The sequence below is a fragment of the Gobio gobio genome (genome assembly GCF_949357685.1).
Source record: "Gobio gobio genome assembly, chromosome: 1".
NCBI classification, from domain to species: Eukaryota; Metazoa; Chordata; class Actinopteri; order Cypriniformes; family Gobionidae; genus Gobio; species Gobio gobio.
Window position 1 is genome coordinate 59,295,836 of NC_137097.1, and position 26,640 is coordinate 59,322,475.

The following is a 26,640-nucleotide window of genomic DNA, read 5'->3' on the forward strand; positions in this document are numbered from 1 at the left end:
AGTGGGATGAGGGGGGTGTTTGGAGGCCTCGGAAAAAGGAAACTATCTGTGGCTCAAAACACCAAACCACAACACTTTCCGACTGGCCAATCAGGGCGCTCCAAGCTCAGCACATGCCATATATGGTATGTGCACACGGCATGCTTGCTTTGAGAGCCACACGTGGTGCAGAAGAGCAGAGAGGCCGCCAGGGGCAGGCTTTTCCTACCACTATTGTATCTACTAGATACACAATGAAGCACGACAGCTTCAAATACCAATCAAAATCAAGCTTCTCCTTTTGCATGCAAATTCTGATGCTTGAGTGTAAATGCAGGAATTCACTCTGGAAACATTAAATTGTAATGTTTAAATCGACTGACGTAATAATAGGAAATATGCTAAACCTATTGTTCTGTTGTTCAATTATTGACAGTCTTGTTAAAAATTGCATACATTTTTTGCAGCTTAATGATTGCATTTTATAACTTACTAAAAACGCCAAATGTATTAGGTGCTGTAAATTTTAGCTTTTGTTTTCATTTCTATGCAGAAGACCTGCATTTCAAAGACAAGAGGAGCACAAAATTTACTTTCAAAAAGGTCTGGAAAAGAACTGGTTCTCTAATGAAACTGTTTTTGGTCACACTTTAGATTAGTGTCCAATTATAACTATTAACTACAAATTTTGCCTTAATAAACTTCTAATTACAGCTTATCAATAGTTAGTAATGTAGATATTAAGTTTAGGGATGGGGTAGGAATATGGTCATGCAGAATAAGGCATTAATATGTGCTTTGTAAGTACTAATATACAGCCAATATCCTAGCAATATGAAAACTAAAAAGCAACTAGTTGAGAATTGGACCCTAAAGTGTTACCACAGTTTTTTTTCCTCTGTGTGGCCATTCGGGTGAAGTCATACCTAATAGTTCCTGTCGGCGAGGGCAGGGGACTCATCATACTTCTGAAGTCATTTTCAGGAATGCTGATTTTCAGCGGAGATATTTGTGGGTAAAGGGGTCTCACAGGAGATACAGGAGCCTCCTCCTTCTGTGTCTCCTTGTGGTAGAGCGTTGTAAACTGAATCTTTATCACCGTGCTGGGAAATCGAAATGTGCACCTGTAGAAAGATAAAGACACATTAAGGCATAAATAATTTTACATGAACCTCGTCCAGCAAACCGTGCAAATCAATAAACAAGCAGCTGCTTTTGACTATCGTTCACAATTTTTTTTTTGGATTGGAAAGAAACTAATACTGCATTAAATTGATTAAAATGACAGCAACACTGTAAATACTGTTCTTTTGAAACTTGGTTTCCACAAACATAAAACAAATGTTTTTTTTGGAAAGAAGCATCTCTTATGCTCACTAAAGCTGCTTTTATTTGATTAAGAATACAGTAAAAAAAAGTGAACTATTATTCAAATTTAAAATAACTTTTCTATTTGAATAAATGTTCATTTTTTATTTATTCCTGTGATGCAAAGCTGATTTTCAGCATCATTACTCAAGTCCTCAGTCACAGAAATCATTCTAATATGCTGATGAGCTGCTAAAGAAAGATTTATAACAATAAGAATCAATAATGAAAACAGTTATGCTGCTTAATATGCTACCACACATTTTAAAAGTTCAAAAGAACAGCATTTATTTGAAACACAAATCTTTTGTAACATCATAAATGTCTTTACCGTCACTTTGATCAATTTTAAGCATACTTGAATAAAAGTGTTAATTTCTTCTTTTTTGTTTAACTACAAAAAAAAAAAAAAAAACATACTGACCCCAACCTTTTGAATGGTATCGTATACTTAATTTCTGATCATTGAATAATGGTAAAAAAAAAACAGTATTCTTGCGATGTTTCCTTGCATTTTACCCACACACTTTTAACAATAACAACCACACTTTTCAGAAAGAAAAGAGATGGTTTGCTGCATTATTTGTGGCTATATTGTCTATATATATGTCCTAGAAACGCTTGCGTGGCATGATAATCAGACATTTACATTGTCATTAAAAATGATTTGTGGGTAATGAACACAAAACAAAAACAAAAAAGGCAAATAATCTGCGCAAAAAAATCTAATTACATAATTGTTAGGCTATGTTTCTGTTTGGGAACAACAATATGTGAACTTTGAAGTAAAAAAAAAAAAGAACCCTCCCTTCCACCCCTTTTCTGTGTTTTTGAATTGTCTGCAGTGTAGCCAGAGAGAACGATGAATTGGTGCACCGCCTCCACTGGACGTATTTACACAAGTGCTGCACCAGGAAGCCACTTTTAATGCTACAGCATACACACTGCAGTTGTTTAGAATGGCTGGCTTGGCATGCACCCATTACAGGCTCAGCCTGTCCGTGTTTTCACAGCAGTCTGCAGGAATAGCCGCTCTGACCTCCATGACAACAAGCTCCACAGATCTATTCTGCATTGATAAGACAGATGGCACACACCAAGACAGCAAAAGCAATTCTGATAAGAACGAGGAAACCAAATAGTGATTTTAATAAAATCGGAGAAACACAAAGAGCTGAACATTAGCACAACCGTGTAGGGACCTTCAATCTGATCTAGTTAACTAGTTTATCCACTTCTCAATCATTAGTGTTTACTTTTGAGGCTAAAACTGTCAATAGCTTGAGAACTGCTTTTATACTGTTTAACTCAGATATTGTAACCGGTTTACTTGTGTGGTACACATTATTATAGACATCTGGATCTGGACACAGGATCATCAACCACATACAGATTGGTGATTGTTGCTGAGATAAACAACTATTTGTGCTACTAAACTTATAACTAACACGTGGGAAAAGTAACAGCTATAAATTTTGTTTAGAATGGGTCATTAAAATACTTTTATTAGCAGCGATCTTTTTATTTTGGGTATGTAATTTATGCCCCACTTGCCAAAATGGGGGTTCTATGGAAAGGGGTTTAGAATGGGTCATTAAAACATCATTTTTTTTACTGTTTATATTTAGAGAAATTCTAATTTAAAGTTGTAAATAAGTTTAAATACAAACTAAACTAATTTGAAAACAAATTCAGATAATTTTAAAGCTCAAATCATTTGAAAACGTGTTCATATTAAAGTAAAAAAAAAAAAGCTTTAGTCAAAGACTAATGACACTAATGACATAATTGTTTACACTTCAAACCGATCAAAACAAAGGCGAAAATTGTGTATAATCCATGTCCTATTACTTCTCTAACATGGTTGTCGAGGTACTACATTATAGTATCACTAGGTTTTTCCCTGTTCTTTGTCTGCTGAAGATCATAAAGTGGTTACTACTGATATGTGTCATAAATGCAGCCTGTATCTCACATCTGCCCACAAAAATCATGTGGTGGATCCAGTCTCTGCCGTGCACACAGTTCCTGTGGTCGTAATGTGAAACGTTTAACTTTTCATGTTTGTATTTTAACCCGTCTTGAGCGGCAACCTCAAAACAACACTTGAGGGTCAGTAAATGTATACTATAAAGATGTACACTGTTTGGATCAAAATCCATTGTCAGGTCCAGATGTGGGATGTAATGGATACTTGACCCCCAAAACATTAAAAAAAATCTGTTGTTTACACAGCATTATGCTATTCCAAACTTGCATATCTTCATTTCTTCAATGGAACACCAAAGGATATGGTAACCATTTACTTTCATTGTATGGTTAAAAATGTGTAAATTAATTCCTTCCACTAAGGAAATACAGTCATACAAGTTTAAAACAACACGAGGGTGAGTCAATAATGATAGAATAGTGATTTACGTCCCTAACAATAGCAGATTAATACACATACTGTAAGATTAAGCGGGGCCAAAACAAGTTAGAAGCTGGAAAATCCATTTAAAGTCGTATTTTTTTCCTCCAATTTGTACATAACAAACTGCAATGATCTTTAAGTCAGTTTCTGACAGCTCTCGTGTCTGCATGCAGTTTAGTCGGATTATGCAGGCGCTGCATTAAGCACGTTAATTTAATCTCTTGTATGTGCTCTCTAGGTGAGTGGATGCTTGCCATCTGCCTAATTTAAGGGAACAGATCTTATTTTAGTAACTTACTCCCTCGGTAGGAGAAGTGGAGGTGCGCCTCTCCTCTGGAAAACGCCATCGACAAACACACCGTTCTTGCCGAGGCAGCGCAGGTAGAAATGCGGCTCCTCGAAGGCGATCTGCAGATGTCTCCTGGATATGAAGCTCGAGTGGCCCATGTTGACATCCACGGAGCCGTGCGACGAATTCCGCCCCACGGTCACCGTCTTCTGGCGCATGACGAACTCGAAGTCCCTGCCTTCCAGGCGAGCAAGGGCCTGCGACGGAGGGGAGAGGGGCATGGATGATATGATCCCGGGCGAAGTCGAGGAGGAGAAAGTGTACACGGGCGGGATAGAAACGGCCACCGGGCTACAAGGAGCAGATTTGAGGGCCAGCAGGGCTCTCGCTCCGGTATCATCCCCTAAATCAGCCATTTTGTTGAAAAACACAGAGGGGATTGCAAGCGCAACGGCTATGTGTTGGTAGGGTTCACCGTGTTGCTGTTGGTGGTGGTAGTCAAAACATGGAGCTGGCGCATGGAAAACACGTCATGGATTATTGGACCGGAGCGATGTGCGCTTTAATCCCTCACGAACCCATCACTCGTTTTCAAACAGTAAGCGGGAAATAACGCGATATTCTTGATATTTTTCCTAAATGTTATCTGTGATGTTGTCCTTTTTTTCCTCGACAATTTTCAGACGCCTCACACACTAAGCTCTCTGGCAAATTAAAGGTTAATATTGTTGCAGTTCCTGGAACCGGACGACACGTGCGTTACATGTGGCAATAAAAAAATAACATGGTTTGATGTCGATTGCGAGCGCGGTTGCTCGAATTGTACCTAAATCCACCAGTTTTTTTATCTGTAGTACTTCTCGTTTGGTATGAAAAACAGTTTGAAAGGTCAAAATAATGTGACGTGGTTGGAGAAGTGACGTCACGGAGCATCGACCATTCTGCGCTCTTTCTGTTTATAAACAGAGAAAGAACAAGGCAGAGGAAAACCCCGGATGATGGACTTTCACAAGGACATGTTCACATTAAGATGAAACTACATTCATACGAAATCGGTGTTCTTTCAGGACTGGTTGGATAAAGGTGTCTGGTGTCTCGTATTATGGATGGGGGAGGACATTTCCTTAGTTATAAGGGGGAGGACATTTCCTTAGTTATAAGGATTTTAGTGGATAATACAATAGGCCTAAATCACATGTAGGCCTACTCAGAAATTGTATGGGCCTTTGTTAAAAGCACTGCTGATTTGGTTCAGTTGGTGAAAGGTGCATTGGGTTATTCACCTGTGATACCAAGGCTAAGCCATTTCTGGTCTTAATTTTACAGCTGTACAAATAAGATTTTCAGATAATTTGTAAAAACACAGACATTCCCTTCTAAAGTTAGAAAGAGATCCCTTGTTTTTGATTTTCCTAAGAGAAAGTGATTCAGATTAGAACAAGATTTATCTCTTTTCTGCTTCTATCGAAGGTAAAAAACAACAACAACCTTGTAATCTTTTGAAGGCATCTTGATGGATAACTCCCTTATGTATTTTGTTTATTGTTTTGCTGATATTTGAATCTCATAGAATTTGTATTAAGCTTTGTCTTATTGAGGCTTGTTTTGTATGTTGTATGTTCTTTCAAGCAATTAAAAAATATATTTTAATACCATTAGTTTACTGCAAACTGTGGTCTACAGATGGCAGCAGTGTGCTTAGCATGTATGTCATTACCAGAGAAGAAAATTGTGGGATGTATTCTGCACTATGAACATGAGAACAGTAAAAAAAACACTTCTAACTATGTGCAGTTTCACTTGCCAACACAAGGTGCCTGTCTTCACTAGTGCATCTACTTAAATATAACTGAAAGAAAAACACATTCAACTGTTGTGTGCCATTAACATGTTTAAGAATTGTACATTTCAATAAAAGTTTAATAACCAACATTAACTCATACAATGTAGCATGCTTATTAATAATAAACACTTTTCCAACCATTACATGCAAATACATTTAATCTTTGTTCTCTTGATAATTTGATGAACTTTATAAAATATTTTACTGACTACATAAGGTTAAATCTACAGCTGGGTTATATATATAATTATAAGGGTATAAAATGACTTGTCAGAAATCAATTATCCCAGAGAGCGGTGTAATAAACTGATGTAATGTTTCTAAAATCTTATAAGGACTTATTTTAACAATAACAATAAAATTTAACCTTTAACAATGTTCTTTTGCCGTCTTTGTCATTTTTATGGGATTCTTTAATGTTTTGATTAGGATCAGGCAATGGTTTGCAGAATTTCCAGGTCAAAACTAAAAACTCAGTCTGCTGGGAGATGAGTCAGCACAGGAAGTGGAAAAGAAAAATGCTGCCGGATTTCTCAAAAATTAACATCATGGTATTGCAACAAAGGTCTTGACCCTATAAAATTTGACCAACAATGCTGAAAAGCATTTTGATTGACTCAAAGTTGCATATGCAACTTCTCACATGTCACACAAGAACATTTTTAAAGATGAAATGGGGAAAAGGCTTTAATGTAAATGGGAATTACAGCTGGTTACATCACATTCACTGCTGAGGTCAAATGAAAATGCAACAGCAGCTAAAACATATGTGTGTTGTATGAAATATATATTAATTCATTTATTTGATAAAGTGGGCATAAATAACCCTTTGAGGAGATCTAATCAAATCAATTTCATTTTTATAATGCAATTGATTAAAATAGTGTTAGTCTTAAATCAAATGTTAAAAGTAGCTAGAAATCTAAAACATAAGAACATCATATAATAGGAATCAATTAGGGTTCGTGAAATTAATGCATACTCCATTTTGGCAAAATAATTGCCAATGCTGAATAAAAGATGTTCTTTTCTAGGTTCGGTTTTACACTGGTGGTTTTCCAGGGCATGGGTGCACAATTAAGGCTTTAAGTGCCGAAAAAAAAAACAATCTCTTCCTGTTTAGTCTTCATTGCCAACTGAAATGCAGAACACTGGATTAATATCATGGGCTTTCTAGGTGCAATGAACAGCAAAATGCCCATTTTCACAGAAATTATTTCTCACATGGGCACACTTTATGTGGAATAAAATAATTCTGATGTTATGATAATGTGTCTCTTTCCTTGTGAGATCTTGGTATAAACTTCAGTGTGATGGGAACCTTCGGCTGAAAAACAACATTCAGCTCTAGAGGGATCTGAAAAAAAGAGAGAAAAAACAGAATTAACTCAAGAAGCAAGTATAACTTATGGATACAAACTCTATATGATGACAGTCAATGTACCAACCTGTGTCTCTTTACATGTCTCCACAGTGAAGTTCTGAAGAAGCTTCACAACAAGAAGTTTCATGATCATTACGGCAAATCTCATTCCAATGCAATTTCGAGGTCCGAGTCCAAAAGGCATGAAAGCGTACTGGTTAACCTCTGATTTACTCTCCGGGCTGAACCTGCAGAGAAATATTAGAGACTTTCAGTTAAGCAATTCTGTCAGGACCACTATTGTCAAAGATGATTGATTATTAGCATTCATTTTGGATTGTTCTGGGCAAGATTAACTGGAGAGCAGCAATAACCCCCCTTATAGGGTAAACAGAACAGAACCAACATAATGTATTGCAGATATCATTAATGTTAAAATTAATATCATTAATATTAAATGTACAAAATAATTTGTGAATTTAGTCGGATTCAAGGGGAATCAGAATACCAAATCCTGACTGGACGAGAGGAGGAGCTGGGGATGGAGGAGGGTAAATGAGCTCTGGAGAACGCGATAGCTGCTGATAGAACTGAAGGAGCTTATATATGTATGCTGTGATAGACAATGTATTCCTATAGGTAGATGTGATCAGCTGAAAGTCTGCTGATGCGAGCTTGACTAACATGACCTGCCAGAACTGACACAAAGCTTGATTTCTAGTTTTTAGCTTAAATCTGGCATGTGGTTCAGTTAACTGCATAAATCACAAGATTAATATGTGAGAAAAACAGAAGTGAGAAATATTGTGGCTGCGAAAGAAATGTTCACATCAGAATCACATCACCTCTCCGGCCTGAACTCATCAGGAGAATCCCAGAGCTGCGGGTCACGACATAAAACATAAGTAGGAATCCCGACCAGAGTGTCTTTTGGTATTGTCACGCCATTGATCTCCACGGTCTTCTTACAGGACCTCTCCAAGCGCGGGGCCGTGGGAAGGAGACGCATTGATTCGTTGATGGCCATTTCCAAGTAATCCATTTTCATCAATGCATCGTATGTGATGGGAGACTGAAAAATCCAAAAAAACAAGACATGTCCAATGCATATGGTTTAACTCTAAATTTGCTTGAGATTCTTAACACAAAACCTGTGAACAGAGCAGAATCCGGTGCGCTCACATCAAGAGGGAAGTTTGTGTCAATCTCCTCAACCAGTTTTTCCAGGCAGTCTGGATTAGTCGCTAGATTATAGAGGAGGAAAGTGAGAGTGCTGCTTGTTGTCTCATAACCTCCCAGGATGAAAACGAGGGACTGGGAGAGAATCTCATGGTCTGTTAGTCCTGTCGAATACACAAAACAGCATATTTGAAAACAAGTTCATGTGCATTTGAATGTGTCATTTCTGTACTGTCTCTCAAACCTTTTACTGGTTGGTCACTTGTGGCGTCCTTCGCTTGATCATCAGATATTTGACTCTGGATCATGAGCTTGAGAAAATCTACTCGACCCTGATTAAAAAGACAGCGGCATCACCATCACTGCCAGATCTCCACAACAGTGAGAATGACTGTATGCTCTTAAAAATAAAGGTTCTTTATTGGACTCGATAGTTCCATAAAGAAACTTTAACATTCATAGAACCTTTCCACTGCACAAAAGGTTGTTTATAGTGGAAAAAGTTTATTCGATTTTTAAAATGTTCTTTGTGTAAAGAAAAAAATTGTTTTTTTAAAAAGAGCTGTTTACTGAAAGGTTCTTTGGAGAACCTGAAATGGTTCTTCTAGACTATGGCATCACTGTGAACACAACACACCCGACTTTTTAAGAGTGTTGAAAAGTGAAATACTGACATATATCTGATTCCTTGTGCTGGTCCTTAATCTTTCTCAGCACACTGTAGAAAAAATCCATAGACGACCTCGAAAAAAGACTTATACCCAATTTGCTCAAAAGATTTGCAAAAGGGGGAAACAAAACTGAAATAAGAAAATTCATTTATTAATTTTTTCTCTTTTCATTTTCCATTATTATTACTATACAAACAATGACATGCGTATTAGCAGAAAGAGAGGACTGAAGACATTAAACTGGACAAACTTCTTGATGTTAGTAACGAAAGGATCATCTGCGTTGTTTATGGAGTCGATGTCAACGCTAAAGGAGGAGCTGGTGACGACATCCAAACTGTATGGAGCGACAACTCTGGAATAAAAATAGTCTTTTGTGTATTAAAGATAATTTACACATCATTACATGTGGTTTTCATTTATACACAAAATGATAATCATTTAGTGAAAGATTTTCTGTAAATGATTCAGTTAAGTTCATGATTCACAGTGAAAGCTCTTTATGTTTTAAAGTTAGACACTTTATTTAAAGACAGATGTAACACTCTTTTATTTTAACTGGCTGCTCATGGTCTCGCTTTTGCATATTTTTAATAAAACGTTCTGCATGCGTCACAGCTATGGGAAATATCTGAAACATATTTAGAAAATAAATGTTAGTAACATAAGCTCCATGCGAGCAACAAAAATATAATATGAATTGGGCTTTGCCTCATCTCTATTTTAATCTTTAAACCACTGATTATTTTTACGGTTCTATAAAGAAGGATAGTGGGATTCAAATATATACAGTAATACAGCTCATATTCTGGATCTCTGTACTATACCTCCTTCAGTCGTCCACTTGTGAAATACGGGGAAAGTGAACTGCGGATTCTCTTCCATCTCTCATCTTTAACCATAATTATGCCATCACCGAAGGGGCCGGCCAGGTCTACTTTTCTGTTCTGTACAAAATGATGACCGTTACTGGATCTTCAACGGTCTCTGAACTGCCATGAGAATACTTTCGTTGTACAAATTTGTGTTTGTGAGCATACCCTTCTGTTAGTGAATATAGAATAACATTCTTTCACCATAACGGTTTTGATAATTTCCAGGTCAGTGACCATTAGTATTGGGAGTCTTCCATCATAAATCCTGAGCAATGAAAGGAATATAGATTAGTTTGCATTCACAGTGATCCAGACACGTAATAAAATAATAGATGATGTAGTTTCTACAATTAGTTTGTAGTTTCTTTATTTATATTAAAATTTGAGTTACATTTCATCCCACTGTATAGCTGGAATGATAAATATTACATATAAATATGAATGAAGTATTATCAATTTGATGTAAAGGTAAATCTATAATCTATATCTAGACTCACCCCCAAACTTTTCCATACTTCTTAGCACACTCCATGTCAAAATTGCACAAACCCTAAAATACATTTGCGTATAGACAGTTAATCAATGAAAGAGAGTCTTATTGCTCAAACATCATTTGAATGCACATTACTATTTTATTCTAAAGCAGTTGCATAATTAATTACTTACTTTAGTGTATGAGAGAAGTGTGCCAACAAAAGGCCAAGGTCTTGGTCCTGGAATTCCCAGTTTTTTGAAAAATCCATGTGGCCAAACACCGTAACTATAGTGTGATAAATTATTCAATTATAACACTACAAACAAATAATGACTAAAATGAGACACATTAGATACATATGAATAAGAAAAAAAAGAAAAAAAACTGGCAATTTTAGGACTTTCTATACTTATTATGTGTGTATGTAAAGCAATGATTAGGACAATTAAGAATGTAATTAACCATTTTTTTGGGGTGAATCAGATTTTTTAGATTCAGATTCAGTAACGGTACTGAATTTTGAAATTAATTACATTTCTACCATTGTTGGCATATACAAATGTAAGTAAGTAAAGTTTATATATAGAGCGCTTTTCACAGATAAACAAAGTGATTTACAAAGTGCAACCAAAATAATAAAACAATATACAATCAGAAAATTATAAAAAAAAAAAAAAAAAAAAATTTTTTAAAATCCAGTTAACTAAAAGCTTGTTTAAATGACAGTGTCTTTAGTTGCCTTTTAAAAGAATCGACAGAGTCGGCCACACAGAGGAACAGGGGCAGGGCGTTCCACAGTCTGGCGCCGACAGCCTGAAAGGACAGGTCTCCCCGGGTTTTATAATGAGTCTTTGGGACCATTAAAAGACTGTGGCCTGGGGATCAAAGTGCACGGCCTGGGGAGTAGGGGCACAACAAATCAGCAATGTATTGTGGGGCCTGACCATTTAAAGCTCTAAAAAGTAAAAACTAATATTTTTAAATCAATACGAAATTTGATGGGTAGCCAGTGTAGGGAGGATAAAATGGGTGTGATGTGTGTCCTTCAGCCAGATCCTGTTAAAAGCCTTGTCACAGTATTTTGAACCATTTGAAGACGATTCAGAACAGATTTGTTGAAAAAAGTCAAAAGAGAGTTACAATAATATAATCATGACGAAATAAAAGCATGGATAACCATCTCCAGATCAGAGTCTGATAAAATTGCCCTCAATTTTGCAATATTTCTTAGATGATAAAAACTTTTTCTGACCAAAAGTCTAGAATGGCAGTCCAAAGACATTGACTGGTCAAACCAGATGCCAAGATTTCTGAGGCTCGACTGGAGGAGCTCAGAGAACCAAGGTGTTGAACGATTGATGGGATTTTGTTGTCTGGGGCAACAATTAGGGTTTCACTCTTTTTCAAACTTAATTGGAGACAGTTACTAGCAAGCCACGATGTTACACAAGAAATACAATCCAATAAATCTGTTAGTTTGTGGAACTCAGAATCATTGAACGAGCAATTCAACTGTATGTCATCAGCATAAAAATGGTATGACACATTGTTAAAATGGCTCAAAATATTTCCAAGAGGGCTAATGTACAGTAAAAACAAAAGTGGACCTAGAACAGAGCCCTGGGGAACACCATTCAAGAAAGGAGTGGCTTCATACCATTTACATATACAGAAAAGGTTCTGTCACTCAGGTAAGAGGAAAACCACTTTAAAACAGACCCAACAATACTAAACTCTTTTCCCAATCTGTTCAACAGTATTTTGTGGTCCACTTTATCGAAAGCTGCTGATAAATCCAATAAAACCAATACAGAGTACCTTCCAGAATCAGCAGCCATCTGTACTTCATTAGACACTTTGAGGAAAGCAGTCTCAGTAGAATGCATCTTTCTAAAACCAGACTGATACTTGTCCAAGAGTTCATTGTTATTTAGAAAAGCTGTCAGCTGCTCAGCTACTACCTTCTCCGTAGTTACAACAAGGCTCCACTATATCCAAATTGGGATTTTTTAAAATGGGGCTTATCGCTGCCTGTTTATAAAAAGTTTGGCACAGTCCCAGTGGAAAGTGACACGTTAATCATTTTTACGACAAAAGGAGCAACAAGATCTATCACTTTAAAAAACAAAAAAGTTGGTAATATATCCAATTGACATGAGGATGGCTTCATCTTTTTAAGTAAGACCATGACATCATCTAATGAGACAGCAGAAAAGCTAGCAATTTGAAGAAGCTACAACAGTGATGCTCTCATCAGATGGTTTTACACTTTCTCTGATCTCATTCACCTTATTTACTGATATCCATAACTGGAGCTCAACAAACAATTAGCGCTCTGAAAACTATATTTTAATCACAATTAATATAATCAATTTGGTATTTCATATAGACATGGGCTCATTTTTGCCTGCTGATAACTCAAAATTCAGAACCAAATCGGAAAAAAAAAGCTGGAAAATGTTTAAAAATGTTTTCTAATAAATTAAATAAGACTTTTTTTATTCTTAACTCAAGAACAAAAAAATGAATTGTGTAATCTATAATCTAATCTAATATTAGCAAACGACTAATATTTTACAAGTCGACTAGCAGCAGCACTATCATTTAATTGACTAGTCGGCCAGTCTCACACATCCCTCATAATAACTATGCCTAAAAGTTCACAAATATTAATTAAAAACTAGATTGTTATACAGTACATATGTCATTCTGGATAACGAATTACATGCCTTGGCTAACAGAGGTTTTTTGATATCCAAGAATGACAAGAAACAGAACAAAAATCTTTATAATCAGGCACTAACTTAACGCCTGTGGAAAACTACAACTCAGCTATCATCACTTTTAGGTAATCTTACAGACCAAATAGATAGTTTAAAAAAAAATATATAAATACATTATTTTTATTAGTGTTATCTAAAAGGAAACATCATATTGCTACAAAGGGCACCAGTGACCAAAAAGGTCAAAATATCAACATTTTAAGAGACGCTTGGGGCTCCACTTCTTTTTGATGCAATATTATGTCACATGACATACCAAAATGCATTATGGTCCAGAATGGTCATTGATGTCTGCTATCCAGGAATGACATTAGAGAAATCACGATTTGGAGACAAAAATGTGTCATAAAAAATTAAATAAGCTTAGTATTATCACTAGGCATCATTGAAAACATCAATACAATTATGCCTAAGTAGATTTTAAATCCTTTTATTCATGTTTATTACATTTGTGTTGTATTTGTATTCAGATATTAAGCCGGGACAGCTACCCAGAATTAGATTTTGGGACTTTTGAGCTCAATACAATAGTTCCTTAAAGTTTAATTATTTATCATGAATACTCACATGAGTAATTAAGAGGGGGAAGTCGAGTCATTTAGTGTAGTGTATATAAAAATGTGTATATTTTTAATATTATGAATATGCTTTGGACACCAGAATTGACATGCCACGTCATAGATTAGGGTGACAATATTTTTTTAAACAATTCTTTCAAACGGACAGGAAGGACGTTTTTTTTTGTTTATGGTTATCGCCATTTTAATCACATTTCAATTTCTGTTGTATGAGGAAGTACATGCTCCATATAGTCTCTTAATTAATATGTTGTTCTAAAACTGTATAAATTCATCTGAGCCATCACTGCACTACACATTTATATGTAATTTACAGTAGAAGACTTTAAGACACTTTTCAACAAATAATGTAACAAAATATTTATGATGAAAACTAAAATCAAAGTCAACTCTGTAAAAATCATAACATTCAAGTGGTTTTATGGTTTAAGTTCTTTAACGTTTAAGTTCTCAGAATGTGGTATTTACGAGTTGGGAAGTCATAATTATGACATCAGATTATTTTGATTTGAGAAAGATGGTGATCTTCTACAAAAGATTCAGCAAAACGTTTTAACTTTTTGTCTACAAAATGATAAATAAAGAATGCACATGCAGTGTTTTTGCTTCTTTAAAAAAAAAATGTAACTTATGAAGGTGCAGTAAATTTACGTAATTTAAGCTGAAAAAAACAGCGATCCAATGATCTGGTGTCAGTCTGGACAGGCCTGAGGAACATCACCTAGTACAAGACATCACACCCTGATCTGTGGAGAATCAACAACTGGCTGAGGACCTGAACGTGTTTTACTGTGTTTTGAAAAGCCCAGTCTCACACCCCTCCCCCAGTCTGATCATACACCAACACATACACCAACACCTGCAATCCAACCTGTGTTTATGGTCCGTGTGGAGGACGTGCAAAAAAGTAGGCAGCAGATAGTGAGACTGGGGAAACTCCTCAGGGTTGTGCGCTCTCCTCACTGCTCTACTCCCTATACTCAAATGACTGCACCTCTAAAGACCCCTCTGTCAAGCTCCTGAAGTTTGCAGATGACACCACAGTCATCTGCCTCATCCAGGACGGTGAAGAGTCTGCACACAGATAGGAGGTCATACAACTGGCTGTCTGGTGTAGTCATAACAAACTGGAGCTGAGGAAGTTCAACCTGCCACAGGAGCTGCAGACACAGTTCTACTCAGCAGTCATTGAGTCTATTCTCTGTACTTCTATATCTGTCGGGTTCAGCTCAGCTGCCAAATCAGACATCAGAAGAATACAGCGGACAGTCCGGACTGCTAAGAGGATTATTGATGCTCCCCTGCCCAGTGCCCACCCTCCAGGACCTGTACTCCTGTACTCACAGAGTGACAAAGAGGGCAGGTAAAATAAAAACACAGACTCCACTCACCCTGGCCATTACCTGTTTGAACTGTTGCCGTATGGATGACGATTCAGGTCACTGGGCACTAGAACATCTAGGCACAGATACAGCTTCTTCCCACATGCCATTTCCCTCTTAAACAGTTAAATGCCTCCCAAGACATATGCCTGTACATGCAATACTCACCGTTTGCTAGTGCAATATCTTTGTAAATTCAGTTGATATTTATTCATATTATTCAAAATACTGTAAATAAGTTCATAACTTGTAAAAATGTTTCTTTAGTGTGTGTGCAAGCACATGTGGCAATAGTTCTTTCAGATTCTGATTAATCTTTCCATACAATTGTACAGTACTATCGCATTTTACCAACAAATTAGCTAGCTTTATTCAATTAATTAATTTAAACAAATGTAATATCAATGCAAATGCTCCATCTATTGCCTCCACTTAGACGCCCCAACTTGTAAACTCTGAGCTTAAATAAAGTTTCCCACTCGCAAGTACGAATTAGTGGTGATGTTCATGTGTGTTCAACTCATAAATACAATACATCTGACATGTTTTGTTTATAGTAAAAGTGTAGTGACCATTTTTGGCCGATTGATTGTCATCTGTATAACCAGTTTTACTACAAATACCATGGATCAACTTTCATTTCTTTATTTAACCATGTGAAAAACTCGTTGAGATTAAAAATCCCTTTACAAGAGGGACCTGGCCAGCAGCAACAAATATCATATTCAAATTTACAGCATCTAAAGTCACAACAACAATTTTTTTATTTTTTTTAAAACACAGTTCTAAGTTCAAAGTACCAACTATAGCAAGAGTATCAAAACCATGGTTAATTTGTGGTTACCATGGTTTAACTACATTAATCATGGTTTTATTTGTAGAAAAAAAAGGTTAATTTTCGTAAGGGTTGAACACACCATTACTATGACGACTCTCTCTCTCTCTCTCTCTCTCTCTCTCTCTCTCTCTCTCTCTCTCTCTCTCTCTCTAAACAAAATCCACTACAAACATATTTATCTTTTACAGGTTTTTAATAAGCAGTATAAAAATAAGAAGTTGATTACTGCAACTGCTTGTAAACAACGTAGCCTATTTTGGGATAAATGCACTATGACCTGCACATTATATTCAGTAAATATGACAGAATATGTACGACTAAACAACGAAAATGTTGCCTAATAGGCCTATATATCCCGAATACACAACAGAACTATATGGCTTATAAAAATGGATGCATTGACCAATTATGAAATACTCACATAAACAGGAGAGTTATGACCAGAACCACCAGGGTCCAGGTCACAGACAGAGATGGGAGGTCAATCATTGTAAATCTGCTGAAGTGTCCAGTCTCTCCAGCTCCAGCTGAAGTCCAAATGCACAGATGCTGTTAGTTTTAGTTTTATTCACGCTAGACGGCGCATGACCAGAAAGTGGGCGTGGTTTACAGGTGCGCAGGGAGACCAAATAAGGAATATATCGATAGGTTATGACATCTTTGACACTTACTTTTACGTTTCGAGTTATCGGTGTTAACTGCACTAGCCAGCAATGGTGGCATTAAGCCTTCAATCATTATTTTGTTTAGAAACATTATATAAAAACGACGGAAAACAAAAAGTAGGTTCGTCTTAAAAGTGTCAAATTGAGTATCACATCATTTTACTCACCTTAGAAGAGAGTAAATCCTGAGTTTGATATTTGCGACCACATAAAACAAACTCATGCACAGAATAACATCAACACTGTTTTTTTGAACAGTTTACAGTGACACCCATTGGACAAAGAGAGCAGCTGGGAGACTTTCATGAGTAGTGGTGGGACAAAAAAGGTTGCAAGGAGTTGGATCTGTTAAACATAATAAGAGTATTTACCTACGAATTGATACCTCTCACTCAATATGGTACAATGTTTCCAAAGTTTGAATTTGAGAGTTTCGTATTAAATAAATTAAATCTTTATTACTGACAAGAAACCTCTCTTGTGCTCCACTCTGTAGACTTTATGACTACTGGTGATGTAACTATGTACAAGAGGGCACTACAGGTGTGTGTATGCTCCTTCCAATCACATGTAGTAATACTGATACGATTGTTGCATAATAGCAGCCCTTTGCAACAGTCATCAGTGACACGGAATAACCATATTTTCCACAACACACATATAGCCAGCTTTTCTGGTGTTGCTACTAATAGACCTATTTAACCGAGTTACCATATCATATATGACAATTTAAGTATAATTACCCAATATTATGAGACCAGGGTTATTTGTCACACAGAAGTCATGTGTGTGTGTTTTCTCTTGTTGTGGCTTTGTATGCAGGTTTCTAACATTCTAGTTCAAGCCCCCTTAAATTAGAGGGGGGGGTTTTTTAAAGTCTGCACTTCCCTACATCGTATTTTTGCTATAGTGATTGGGTAACAAATTAACATTTTTCTTTTACAGCTACAATAATAACACACTGCATTGCATTCATTGCTTTATTTTGTTATATTATATGTGTACAATTATACATTTTTAATAATGTATTATGTTTTACATTTCAAACTGTATAAAACATGAATGGATCATGTAGAGCTCAAGGCTCAGCAAACCAAAAGCACCCTAAATCCAAAACGGTGTAAAAGTTGCATTTATATAAAAAGAAAATTGACAACATATACATAGATATTTAAAAATAAACTATAATGTAGGCTGTTTTTCAAGTGCTATATAACTTGGTATAAAATCGTCTACACAATTATAATGAAATGTTCTGCATTTTATTTATTCTTTTTTCTTGTGAGATCTTGGTATGAACTTCAGTGTGATGGGAACCTTTGGCTGAAAAATAACATTCAGTTCTAGAGGGATCTGAAAATAAATAAGAGAAAACAAAAGAATAGTGCATTTATAACTTTGTTTTAATTTAAGAAGCAAAGCACAGTCTGCCATACATTCCCGATTGTCTCTATATAAAGACAGTCAATGTACCAACCTGTGTCTCTTTACATGTCTCCACAGTGAAGTTCTGAAGGAGCTTCACGACAAGAAGTTTCATGATCATTACGGCAAATCTCATTCCAATGCAATTCCGAGGTCCGAGTCCAAAAGGCATGAAAGCGTACTGGTTAACCTCTGATTTACTCTCCGGGCTGAACCTGCAGAGAAATAGAGACACAAAAGGTTTAGCAATTTTTGCTTCAATGAAAAAGTCTCAAACATTTTTTAAACTGGATAAATCACAAGCTATAAGATTGAAATGTGAGGAAAAATTGTGGCTGTGAAGGAAATGTTCAGAAAGCATCAGTAGCTCAGTTTCCATCCACCTACTTTTATGCACATTTTTGGCTATTGCATCTTGGAAACGCTAACGTGTGCATAAATTCTAAAAATGTGGATTAAAGAAAAACGTACATGCTTAATTGAAGCGGATACATTTTTTATTCAACAAGACATGCACATAAACTACGATGGAAACACATTTAATCGAATAAATCCCTTGATGCGCAAAGCAAAATGCCTCGTGACTTTGCCTCAACAGTGGAAATGATTGGATAACTGGACTAACCAGTGGACCAATTCCATTGCACAAAATCTCAAATGCTGGTTTGGTCATTCTGAAATGCCTGAGCCAAAGTCATCAGAATGATTTGGTTTAATTCCCTCACAGAAGCGTCTCACATGATTGTGTTCCCAAACACCAGCATCCAAATGCAAGACAACATTGCAGCATTTATTGCGTTTCGTCTGCGGCTCTGAGACGCAAGTCATTAATGATAAAGGAAAAAAAGAGCCACTGTGGCTTCCCCGATTGCAGCAACATGCATTTTTTTTACAGCAAGTTCCCAGGAAGTGACAGTTTTGTTCTCTTGAACACATGGGATGGAAACTGCTTTATTTGCAAATGTTTTATGCGATATGCCCATTTTGTGCACAAGTTCACAACTTTGGATGGATACATAGCTACTGTCTGATAGATTAATCACATCACCTCTCCGGCCTGAACTCATCAGGAGAATCCCAGAGCTGCGGGTCACGACCTAAAACATAAGTAGGAATCCCGACCAGAGTGTCTTTTGGTATTGTCACGCCATTGATCTCCACGGTCTTCTTACAGGACCTCTCCAAGCGCGGGGCCGTGGGAAGGAGACGCATTGATTCGTTGATGGCCATTTCCAAGTAATCCATTTTCATCAATCCATCGTATGTGATGGGAGACTGAAAAAAACAAACCAACAAGATTATGTCCAATGCATATTATGGCTTTGTTTTAAACCTAGTTCCTGTTCCTTAAGTAAAACAATTGAACTCTAAAACGGCCTTTCTTTACACCAGGGGTTCTGGCCCTCGAGATCCACTTTCCTGCAGAGGTTACCTCAAACCTTGATTAACTTGTTCGGATGCGTTTGATTAGTGTTGGAGCAAAACTGTGCAGGAAAGTGGACCTTGAGTGCCAGAGTTCAGAACCCCTGCTTTACACAAAACCTGTGAACAGAGCAGAAGCCGGTGCGCTCACATCAAGAGGGAAGTTTGTGTCAATCTCCTCAACCAGTTTTTCCAGGCAATCTGGATTAGTCGCTAGATTATAGAGGAGGAAAGTGAGAGTGGTGCTTGTTGTCTCATAACCTCCCAGGATGAAAACGAAGGACTGGGAGAGAATCTCATGGTCTGTTAGTCCTGTCGAATACACAAAACAGCATATTTGAAAACAAGTTCATGTGCATTTGAATGTGTCGTTTCTGTACTGTCTCTCAAACCTTTTAGTGGTTGGTCACTTGTGGCGTCCTTCGCTTGATCATCAGATATTTGACTCTGGATCATGAGCTTGAGAAAATCTACTCGACCCTGATTAAAAAGACAAAGTCGTAATCTACTGCGGCATCAACATCTCTGCAAAATCTGAAGCTGTAGCTGAAAAGTGAAACGGTGATGAACATACATCTGATTTCTTGTTGTGCTCATCTTTAATCTTTCTCAGGGCATTGTAGAAAAACTCCATAGACGACCTTGAAAAAAGACTTACACCCATTTTTCCCAAAAGATTTGCAACGGAGGGAAATAATGCTGAAATTAAAACAAAGTTTTATTTGAGATCTTAAAACTGTAAATATTGCAATATTTTTTTTTATGTAAAAAGATGTAAAACTGATTTAGAATGAAAATCAACATCATAAGCTATTTTATTATACAAATGACATACTTAGAAGCAGAATAAGAGGACTGAACAGACTGAACTGGAAAAACTTCTTGATGTTAGTAACGAAAGGATCATCTGCGTTGTTTATGGAGTCGATGTCAACGCTAAAGGAGGAGCTGGTGACGACATCCAAACTGTATGGAGCGACAACTCTGGAATAAAACAAGTGTTGTTTTCTTATTAAAATATATTAGAGATGGTTTTCATTTATATACAAAACAACTACAAAAAATGATTATCATTTAGTGAAAGATTTGCTGTAAGTTTATGACAGCGAATGCATTTCATGTTTTAAAAGTGATGCACTTTAAAGACAGGTGCAACATACTCTTTTATTTTAACTGCCTGCTCGTGGTCTCGCTTTTGCATGTTTTTAATAAAACGATCTGCATGCGTCACAGCTATGGGAAATATCTGAAACATTTAAAAAACAGTGTTAGTTACATAAATCTCAAGCGAGCAACAAGTACAGTATAAAATATAATTATTATACAATAGTATATAATAAAATGTTGTGGCAATAAAAACATTTGAACTTCTATAAAGGAGTACAGAGAGACTAGATCCCAATGTCTGAAACAGCTCATGTCAAAGGGACAGTTCACCCTAAGTGTGTTCCAAACCTGTGGAACAATACTGGACCCTATTGTATGAACAAAAAACAAACTAATATTTCTTCACAGTATCTTCTTTGGTAAAACATGTTTGGAACAACATGAAGGTGAGTGTAAATTATGACAATTTTCATGTTCGGATGAACTATCCATTTAAGGACCTGTACTATACCTCCTTCAGTCGTCCACTTGTGAAAAACGGAGAGAGTGAATTGCGGATTCGTTTCCACCTCTCATCTTTAACTACAGTTATTCCATCAGCAAAGGGGCCGGCCAGGTCTGCATTTGTATCCTGTACAAATTCCACACACAAAAAAAAAGGCATAAAAGGAATCCTCAACTTTCTTGAAACTAACTATGAAGGAGAGCTTACCCTTCTGTTAGTGAAGGTAGAATAACAGTCTTTCACCATAATTGATTTGATCATTTCCAGGTCAGTGACCATTAGTATTGGGAGTCTTCCATCATAAATCCTGAGCAATATAAAGAATATAGATTAGTTTGCATTCACAGTGATCCAGGCAAATACCTACACTACCATTCAAAAGTTTGGAGTCAGTAAGAGAAATTTTTTTTTTATTATTATTATTCTAGCAAGGATGCATTACATTGATCAAAAGTGTCAGTAAAGACGTTTATAATGCTGTTCTTTGGAACCTTCTATTCATCAATAGAAATTCTGATAATAATACCATTGATAATAATAACTAGTGTTTCTTGAGCAGCATATTAGAATGATTTATGGATCATGTGACACTGAAGACTGAAGTAATGATGCTGAAAATTCAGCTTTGATCACAGGAATAAATTATATTTTAAAATATATTAAAATTTAGTTATTTAAAACTGTAATAATATTTCACAAGATTACTGTTTTTACTACATTTTTTGATCAAATAAATGCAGCCTTGTTAAAATAAAAAAAAATCACAGACCTCAAACTTTTGGTAGTATAAAGTGCACATCATTTTAGCAATCAGAGCTGATTGCATATTAATGACAGATATTACAGTAATACAGCTTTTCAACAGATTATTATAATGTATAACTGAGACTCACCCCCAAACTTTTCCATACTTCTTAGCACACTCCATATCAAAATTGCACAAACCCTAAAAGACATTTGCGTATGGAAAATTACTCAATCAATGAGAGTCTTATTGCGCAAGCATGGTTTGAATACACAGTACTATTTTATTCTAAAGCAGTTACATAACGAATTACTCACTTTAGTGTATGAGAGAAATGTGCCAACAAAAGGCCAAGGTGTTGGTCCTGGAATTCCCAGTTTTTTGAAAAATCCATGTGGCCAAACACCGTAACTACAGTGTGATAAATTACAGACACATCAAACTATAAACAACCACATGTGACCCATTACATGTAGATGTAGATATAGATCTTAAAGTTAGTAATTGCACAGTAAGATACAGTACACAAATATAAGAAAACACAACTACTGATTAAAAATGTGATACATTAAATACAGATAGATACTTATAACACAGGTGGTAGATTTAGGTAGATTTAGCCTGCTATTGTTGTTCAATACTCACATAAACAGGAGAGTTATGACCAGAACCACCAGGGTCCAGGTCACAGACAGAGATGGGAGGTCAATCATTGTAAATCTGCTGAAGTGTCCAGTCTCTCCAGCTCCAGCTGAAGTCCTAATGCACAGATGCTGTTAGTTTTAATTTTATTCACTTGACCAGAAAGTGGGCGTGGTTTACAGGTGCGCAGGGAGACCAAATAAGGAATATATCGACAGGTTTTGACACCTTTGACACTTATTTTTTTACGTTTTGAGTCATCGGTGTTAACTGCACTGACTAAAGACACATGAAGTGGTTGTGGTTTACAGGTGCGCAGGGAGACCATATAAGGAATACATCGACATGTTATTACACCTTTGACACGTTTTTTACGTTTTGAGTCATCGGTGTTAACTGCACTGACTAAAGACACAGAAAACGAAAACATGTCTTAGAGTGTCAAATAGAGTATCACAAATCGATTTTACTCACCTTAGATAAGAGTAAAGCCCGCGTTTGATAGCCTATTTGCGACTTAATAAAAACACTTCCTCTGATATTGGAGGTGTTCTGTTGCACAATAACACCAGCACGTCCTTTCTTTGTATTTAAACCTAAACAGTTTATAGTGACACCCATTGGCCAAAAAGAGAATTACTTTAGACTCTGAGTGGACTTCTTATTTCATACACAGCATGATTTGATTCTATAACCTAGTACGAATGTATGTTTCAGTCAAAATATGTTTCAATGCCTCCAGATAGAAAACAAAATGCGTGTTGTCATGTTAAATCTTTATGAATGATGATTAGTGAAAGAATTAACGTTTTCAGTTATTTTAGCTCAATCTATTAAATGTGCCCTAGTATGATTTGAAACATATTAAATTGTTCTCTGGTATCTACATTGAGGGTATATTTAAGGTCAATAATTGTCCAGATATGGTTTTACAGGTCCATTTACAACTCTAGTCTTCCCCAGGATGAAATGGTCTGTTTAAAGAATGAATTAGTATGCTAGTTTTTATAGGTTTCAATGACGCATGCCCAGTCCGGGTGGATTCTTGAAAAGTGAATTCAAGTGGGTAAAGTTAATTCAATTTTTGTTAAAAGATTTTGTTTTGTTTTTTCTTTATTACCTTTGTTTAAGGTCCCACTATAATTTTGTCATTTGAATTCAGTGCATGTGTTATTTGCAAGGTATAATAAACATTTTGAGATCATGCACTCCAGGCACATGTCTTTTCAGGTAAAGTGGGCCATCCCCTTATTTATCTAAAAAAATATCCTGTATATTAATTAGAAAGTCCAAAAACACATGGTTTATTGACATGTATTAATAGCAAACATATTCAACAACATATTTAGCAAACCCAAAAACATATAGCCTGGATCATGAGTAAAATTCCTAAGTTAATTCAATGAATGCATAAAATTCAAAACAATCACGTTGTGTTGACATTAAACTTGATGAAATCTGAATATCAGAATATTCAGAAATCCGAATCTTGATAAAAAATGACAATACGATATATTAAAAATGTGACTAACATATGCAACAGTAAATAGGCTAACAAAAAACTGAAAAAGAGGAACATATACAATGTAATCACATTGTAAAACTTTTTTCTGTCTATGTTTTCTCTAAACACTTTAAAATAACTGTTACCATTTTAAAGCATGATACCCTACATCTTTCTTCACTCCACAGATTCAACTTTATGCCTCGCCTTCCTTTCTGATCTCTCTTTCCTTTCTTCTATGTCTTCCAAAGTGGGCCAGTAACATTAAACCACCGTACAAAAAAAATATATATATATGTTTTTCTAAAAATGTATTCTTTGCATTTTAATCCATGGTAATTGAAGTAACAAATAATACAAGTGCTGTTATAATAATATTTGTTTTTCTATTAATATTCTATTCAGTGAGCAACCTTATAAAAGGAAGATCTGAATGTCAAAGGGCCTACTACCTTTCACCATCAGGTGTCATATTGCATCAGCCAAAACTATTATATTTAAACTATTATCATCATAAAGAAACAACGTCCCTTTAAATAAAGACCATTGTTGTGCTCTGAAAGTGAAAAACCCATAACTTAAACAGTCCACTTTACCTGAATTCACCCTTTATATTTCTAAGCTTTTGGGTGAACAAAATAGAACCACAATAGCTTACTTCAGACCAGAGTAAAGGCTACATGAAGGCAGGTTAAACTGAAAGGTTGAATGGCGATTTTAGAATAAGGATATTGTTCATAAATGTATATATATATATACATATATATATATATATATATATATATATATATATATATATATATATATATATATATATATATATATATATATATATATATATATATATATATATATATATATATATATATATATATATATATTTACATTGATTACAGTATTTGTTTGCACAATATTCATTGTTGTTTTTGTATGTTACCTTTACATTCATGTTTCATTCATTGTTTTACTGTTTAAATTTTGCTGAAAATATTTTGCACATTACGCTTCACACTTTTCTCCTTTATTCACATTCTTACACTAATAAATTAATTGTCCATGAACTCCCTAACTCTCAGCAGTCAGTCAGGACAGTGATACAAAATACAGCTAGTCTATTCTGTAATGAAAGGGTTTATTTAATAAAAAAAATCAAGCCCTGTCCTACATTTTTTCTTGTGCGAGAATCCGTTTCACTTGGATATACGTCACAATAGCAAAGAAAAGAATCGCAACTTCCGTTTCATGTCGACTTCAACAGTTGTCATGATTTAGTGTTGGCAGAGGTGGACAAAGTACCAAACTCCATTACTTGAGTAAAAGTAAAAGTACTACTGGTCAAATATTACTCTATTACAAGTAAAAGTTGTAAAGACCGATTTTTAGTGAAGTAAAAGTACAGAAGTACTGTATTTGCTTTTAAAAGTACTTAAGTATCAAAAGTAAATTTCCTTTTTTTATGTCATTATGTCATTGTTTTATATGAATGCACACTGTGCCATCATGGGGGTTTTAACCTGTGGTTAACGAAGTACATTTATAAATTAAATATAGATTCACCTTTTTGAAAGCTATTAAGGTTATTCAGTCAAGAACATTGAGTGATTTTCTCTAATTCTTATGTTGATTACATTAATGATTGACAGCAGCAGGTTTATTAGAATGCTGTCATTTTAAAGTCGAATGCACAGATCCAATACACTGATACACATTAAATATTCACCAAACTTTTTATGTTCACTTAAAGGGACAGTTCACCTTGAAATGAAAATAAAGCCATCTTTTACTCACCCTGCTGTTGTGCTTGTCCTTCTATATTTTTCGGACCTCAAAAGCAGAAATAAAAAAAAAAAATAGTCCTGCACGCGCTCCTCCATATAATGGCAGTGAATAGCGCTAAAACATTACAAAGATTATACAAAAATATCACACAATGATACAGAGAGATGCGCGCCAAATATGGAAAGTGTTCATGAGGCACAATAAGGTTTTGCGAGAAAGAAACCGTATTATTCAGCCAAAATACTGAGCTCGGCCGTTACTCTGCGTGCATTCCTGTGAGTGTGTGCGAGCCGTCAGCAGCATGCATGTGTGATTACTACAAGAGTGATTACTGATGGACTGTCTGCAAAAAAACAAAACAATCACGTTTTAAAGAAGAAAACAAATCATCCACTGACTTTAAAGCGACTACATAGAAACTTAAAAAAAAAAAAGACTTCGAGGACCTTGATAGAAATGTAGTGGAGTGAAATGTACAATATTTGTCTTTCAAATGTAGTGAAGTTAAAGTCATACGTTTCCAGAAAAAGAACAATACTCAAGTAAAGTACAGATCCTCAAAAAGTGTACTTAAAGGTCCCATGGCATGGATTTTTAAAAATTATTTGATAATGTTTCCTGAGGTGTACTTATATTGTTAGTATGGTTTTTACATCAAAAAATGTCAAATTTAGAAATAAAAGGCATTTTTTCTATCTTGATATTAGCCCTCTGGCGTGTCTGTTGTGAGACTTCAGTGAAAACGGCCACTGTTGTGATTGAATCAGAAATCACTGATCACAGATGAACACTGTTACTCACTGTTTGTGG

The 26,640-nt window shown here is 35.7% G+C and overlaps 2 protein-coding genes across 5 annotated transcripts in view; both read right to left on the bottom strand.

Moving 5' to 3' along the window:
- foxk1 (forkhead box K1) overlaps window positions 1–5,946 on the bottom strand; it is a 24,354-nt gene extending 18,408 nt beyond the window's left edge. For all 4 annotated transcript variants that reach the window (XM_079824187.1, XM_079824185.1, XM_079824186.1 and 1 more), the window contains exons 1-2: window positions 4,059–5,946; window positions 906–1,103 (exon numbers count right to left, since the gene is read on the bottom strand). In XM_079824187.1, coding sequence (XP_079680313.1) covers window positions 906–1,103; window positions 4,059–4,465 — 605 coding nt within the window. In that variant the 5' untranslated portion in view covers window positions 4,466–5,946. The remainder of the gene's footprint in view (window positions 1–905; window positions 1,104–4,058) is intronic.
- On the bottom strand, window positions 5,930–23,154 carry LOC307122727 (uncharacterized protein). Its single transcript, XM_079810907.1, is given in 28 exon segments — window positions 5,930–7,249; window positions 7,341–7,503; window positions 8,101–8,369; window positions 8,372–8,598; window positions 8,679–8,766; window positions 9,005–9,024; window positions 9,109–9,234; window positions 9,312–9,476; window positions 9,858–9,861; window positions 9,933–10,052; window positions 10,146–10,245; window positions 10,478–10,530; window positions 10,647–10,740; window positions 16,458–16,563; window positions 17,976–18,054; window positions 18,179–18,341; window positions 19,175–19,401; window positions 19,700–19,860; window positions 19,941–20,028; window positions 20,123–20,247; window positions 20,384–20,532; window positions 20,709–20,794; window positions 21,167–21,286; window positions 21,368–21,467; window positions 22,054–22,106; window positions 22,223–22,316; window positions 22,551–22,664; window positions 23,022–23,154. Coding segments are annotated over 27 exon segments (3,144 nt in total). The 5' UTR covers window positions 22,619–22,664; window positions 23,022–23,154; the 3' UTR covers window positions 5,930–7,153.
- Window positions 23,155–26,640: the final 3,486 nt, after the last annotated feature.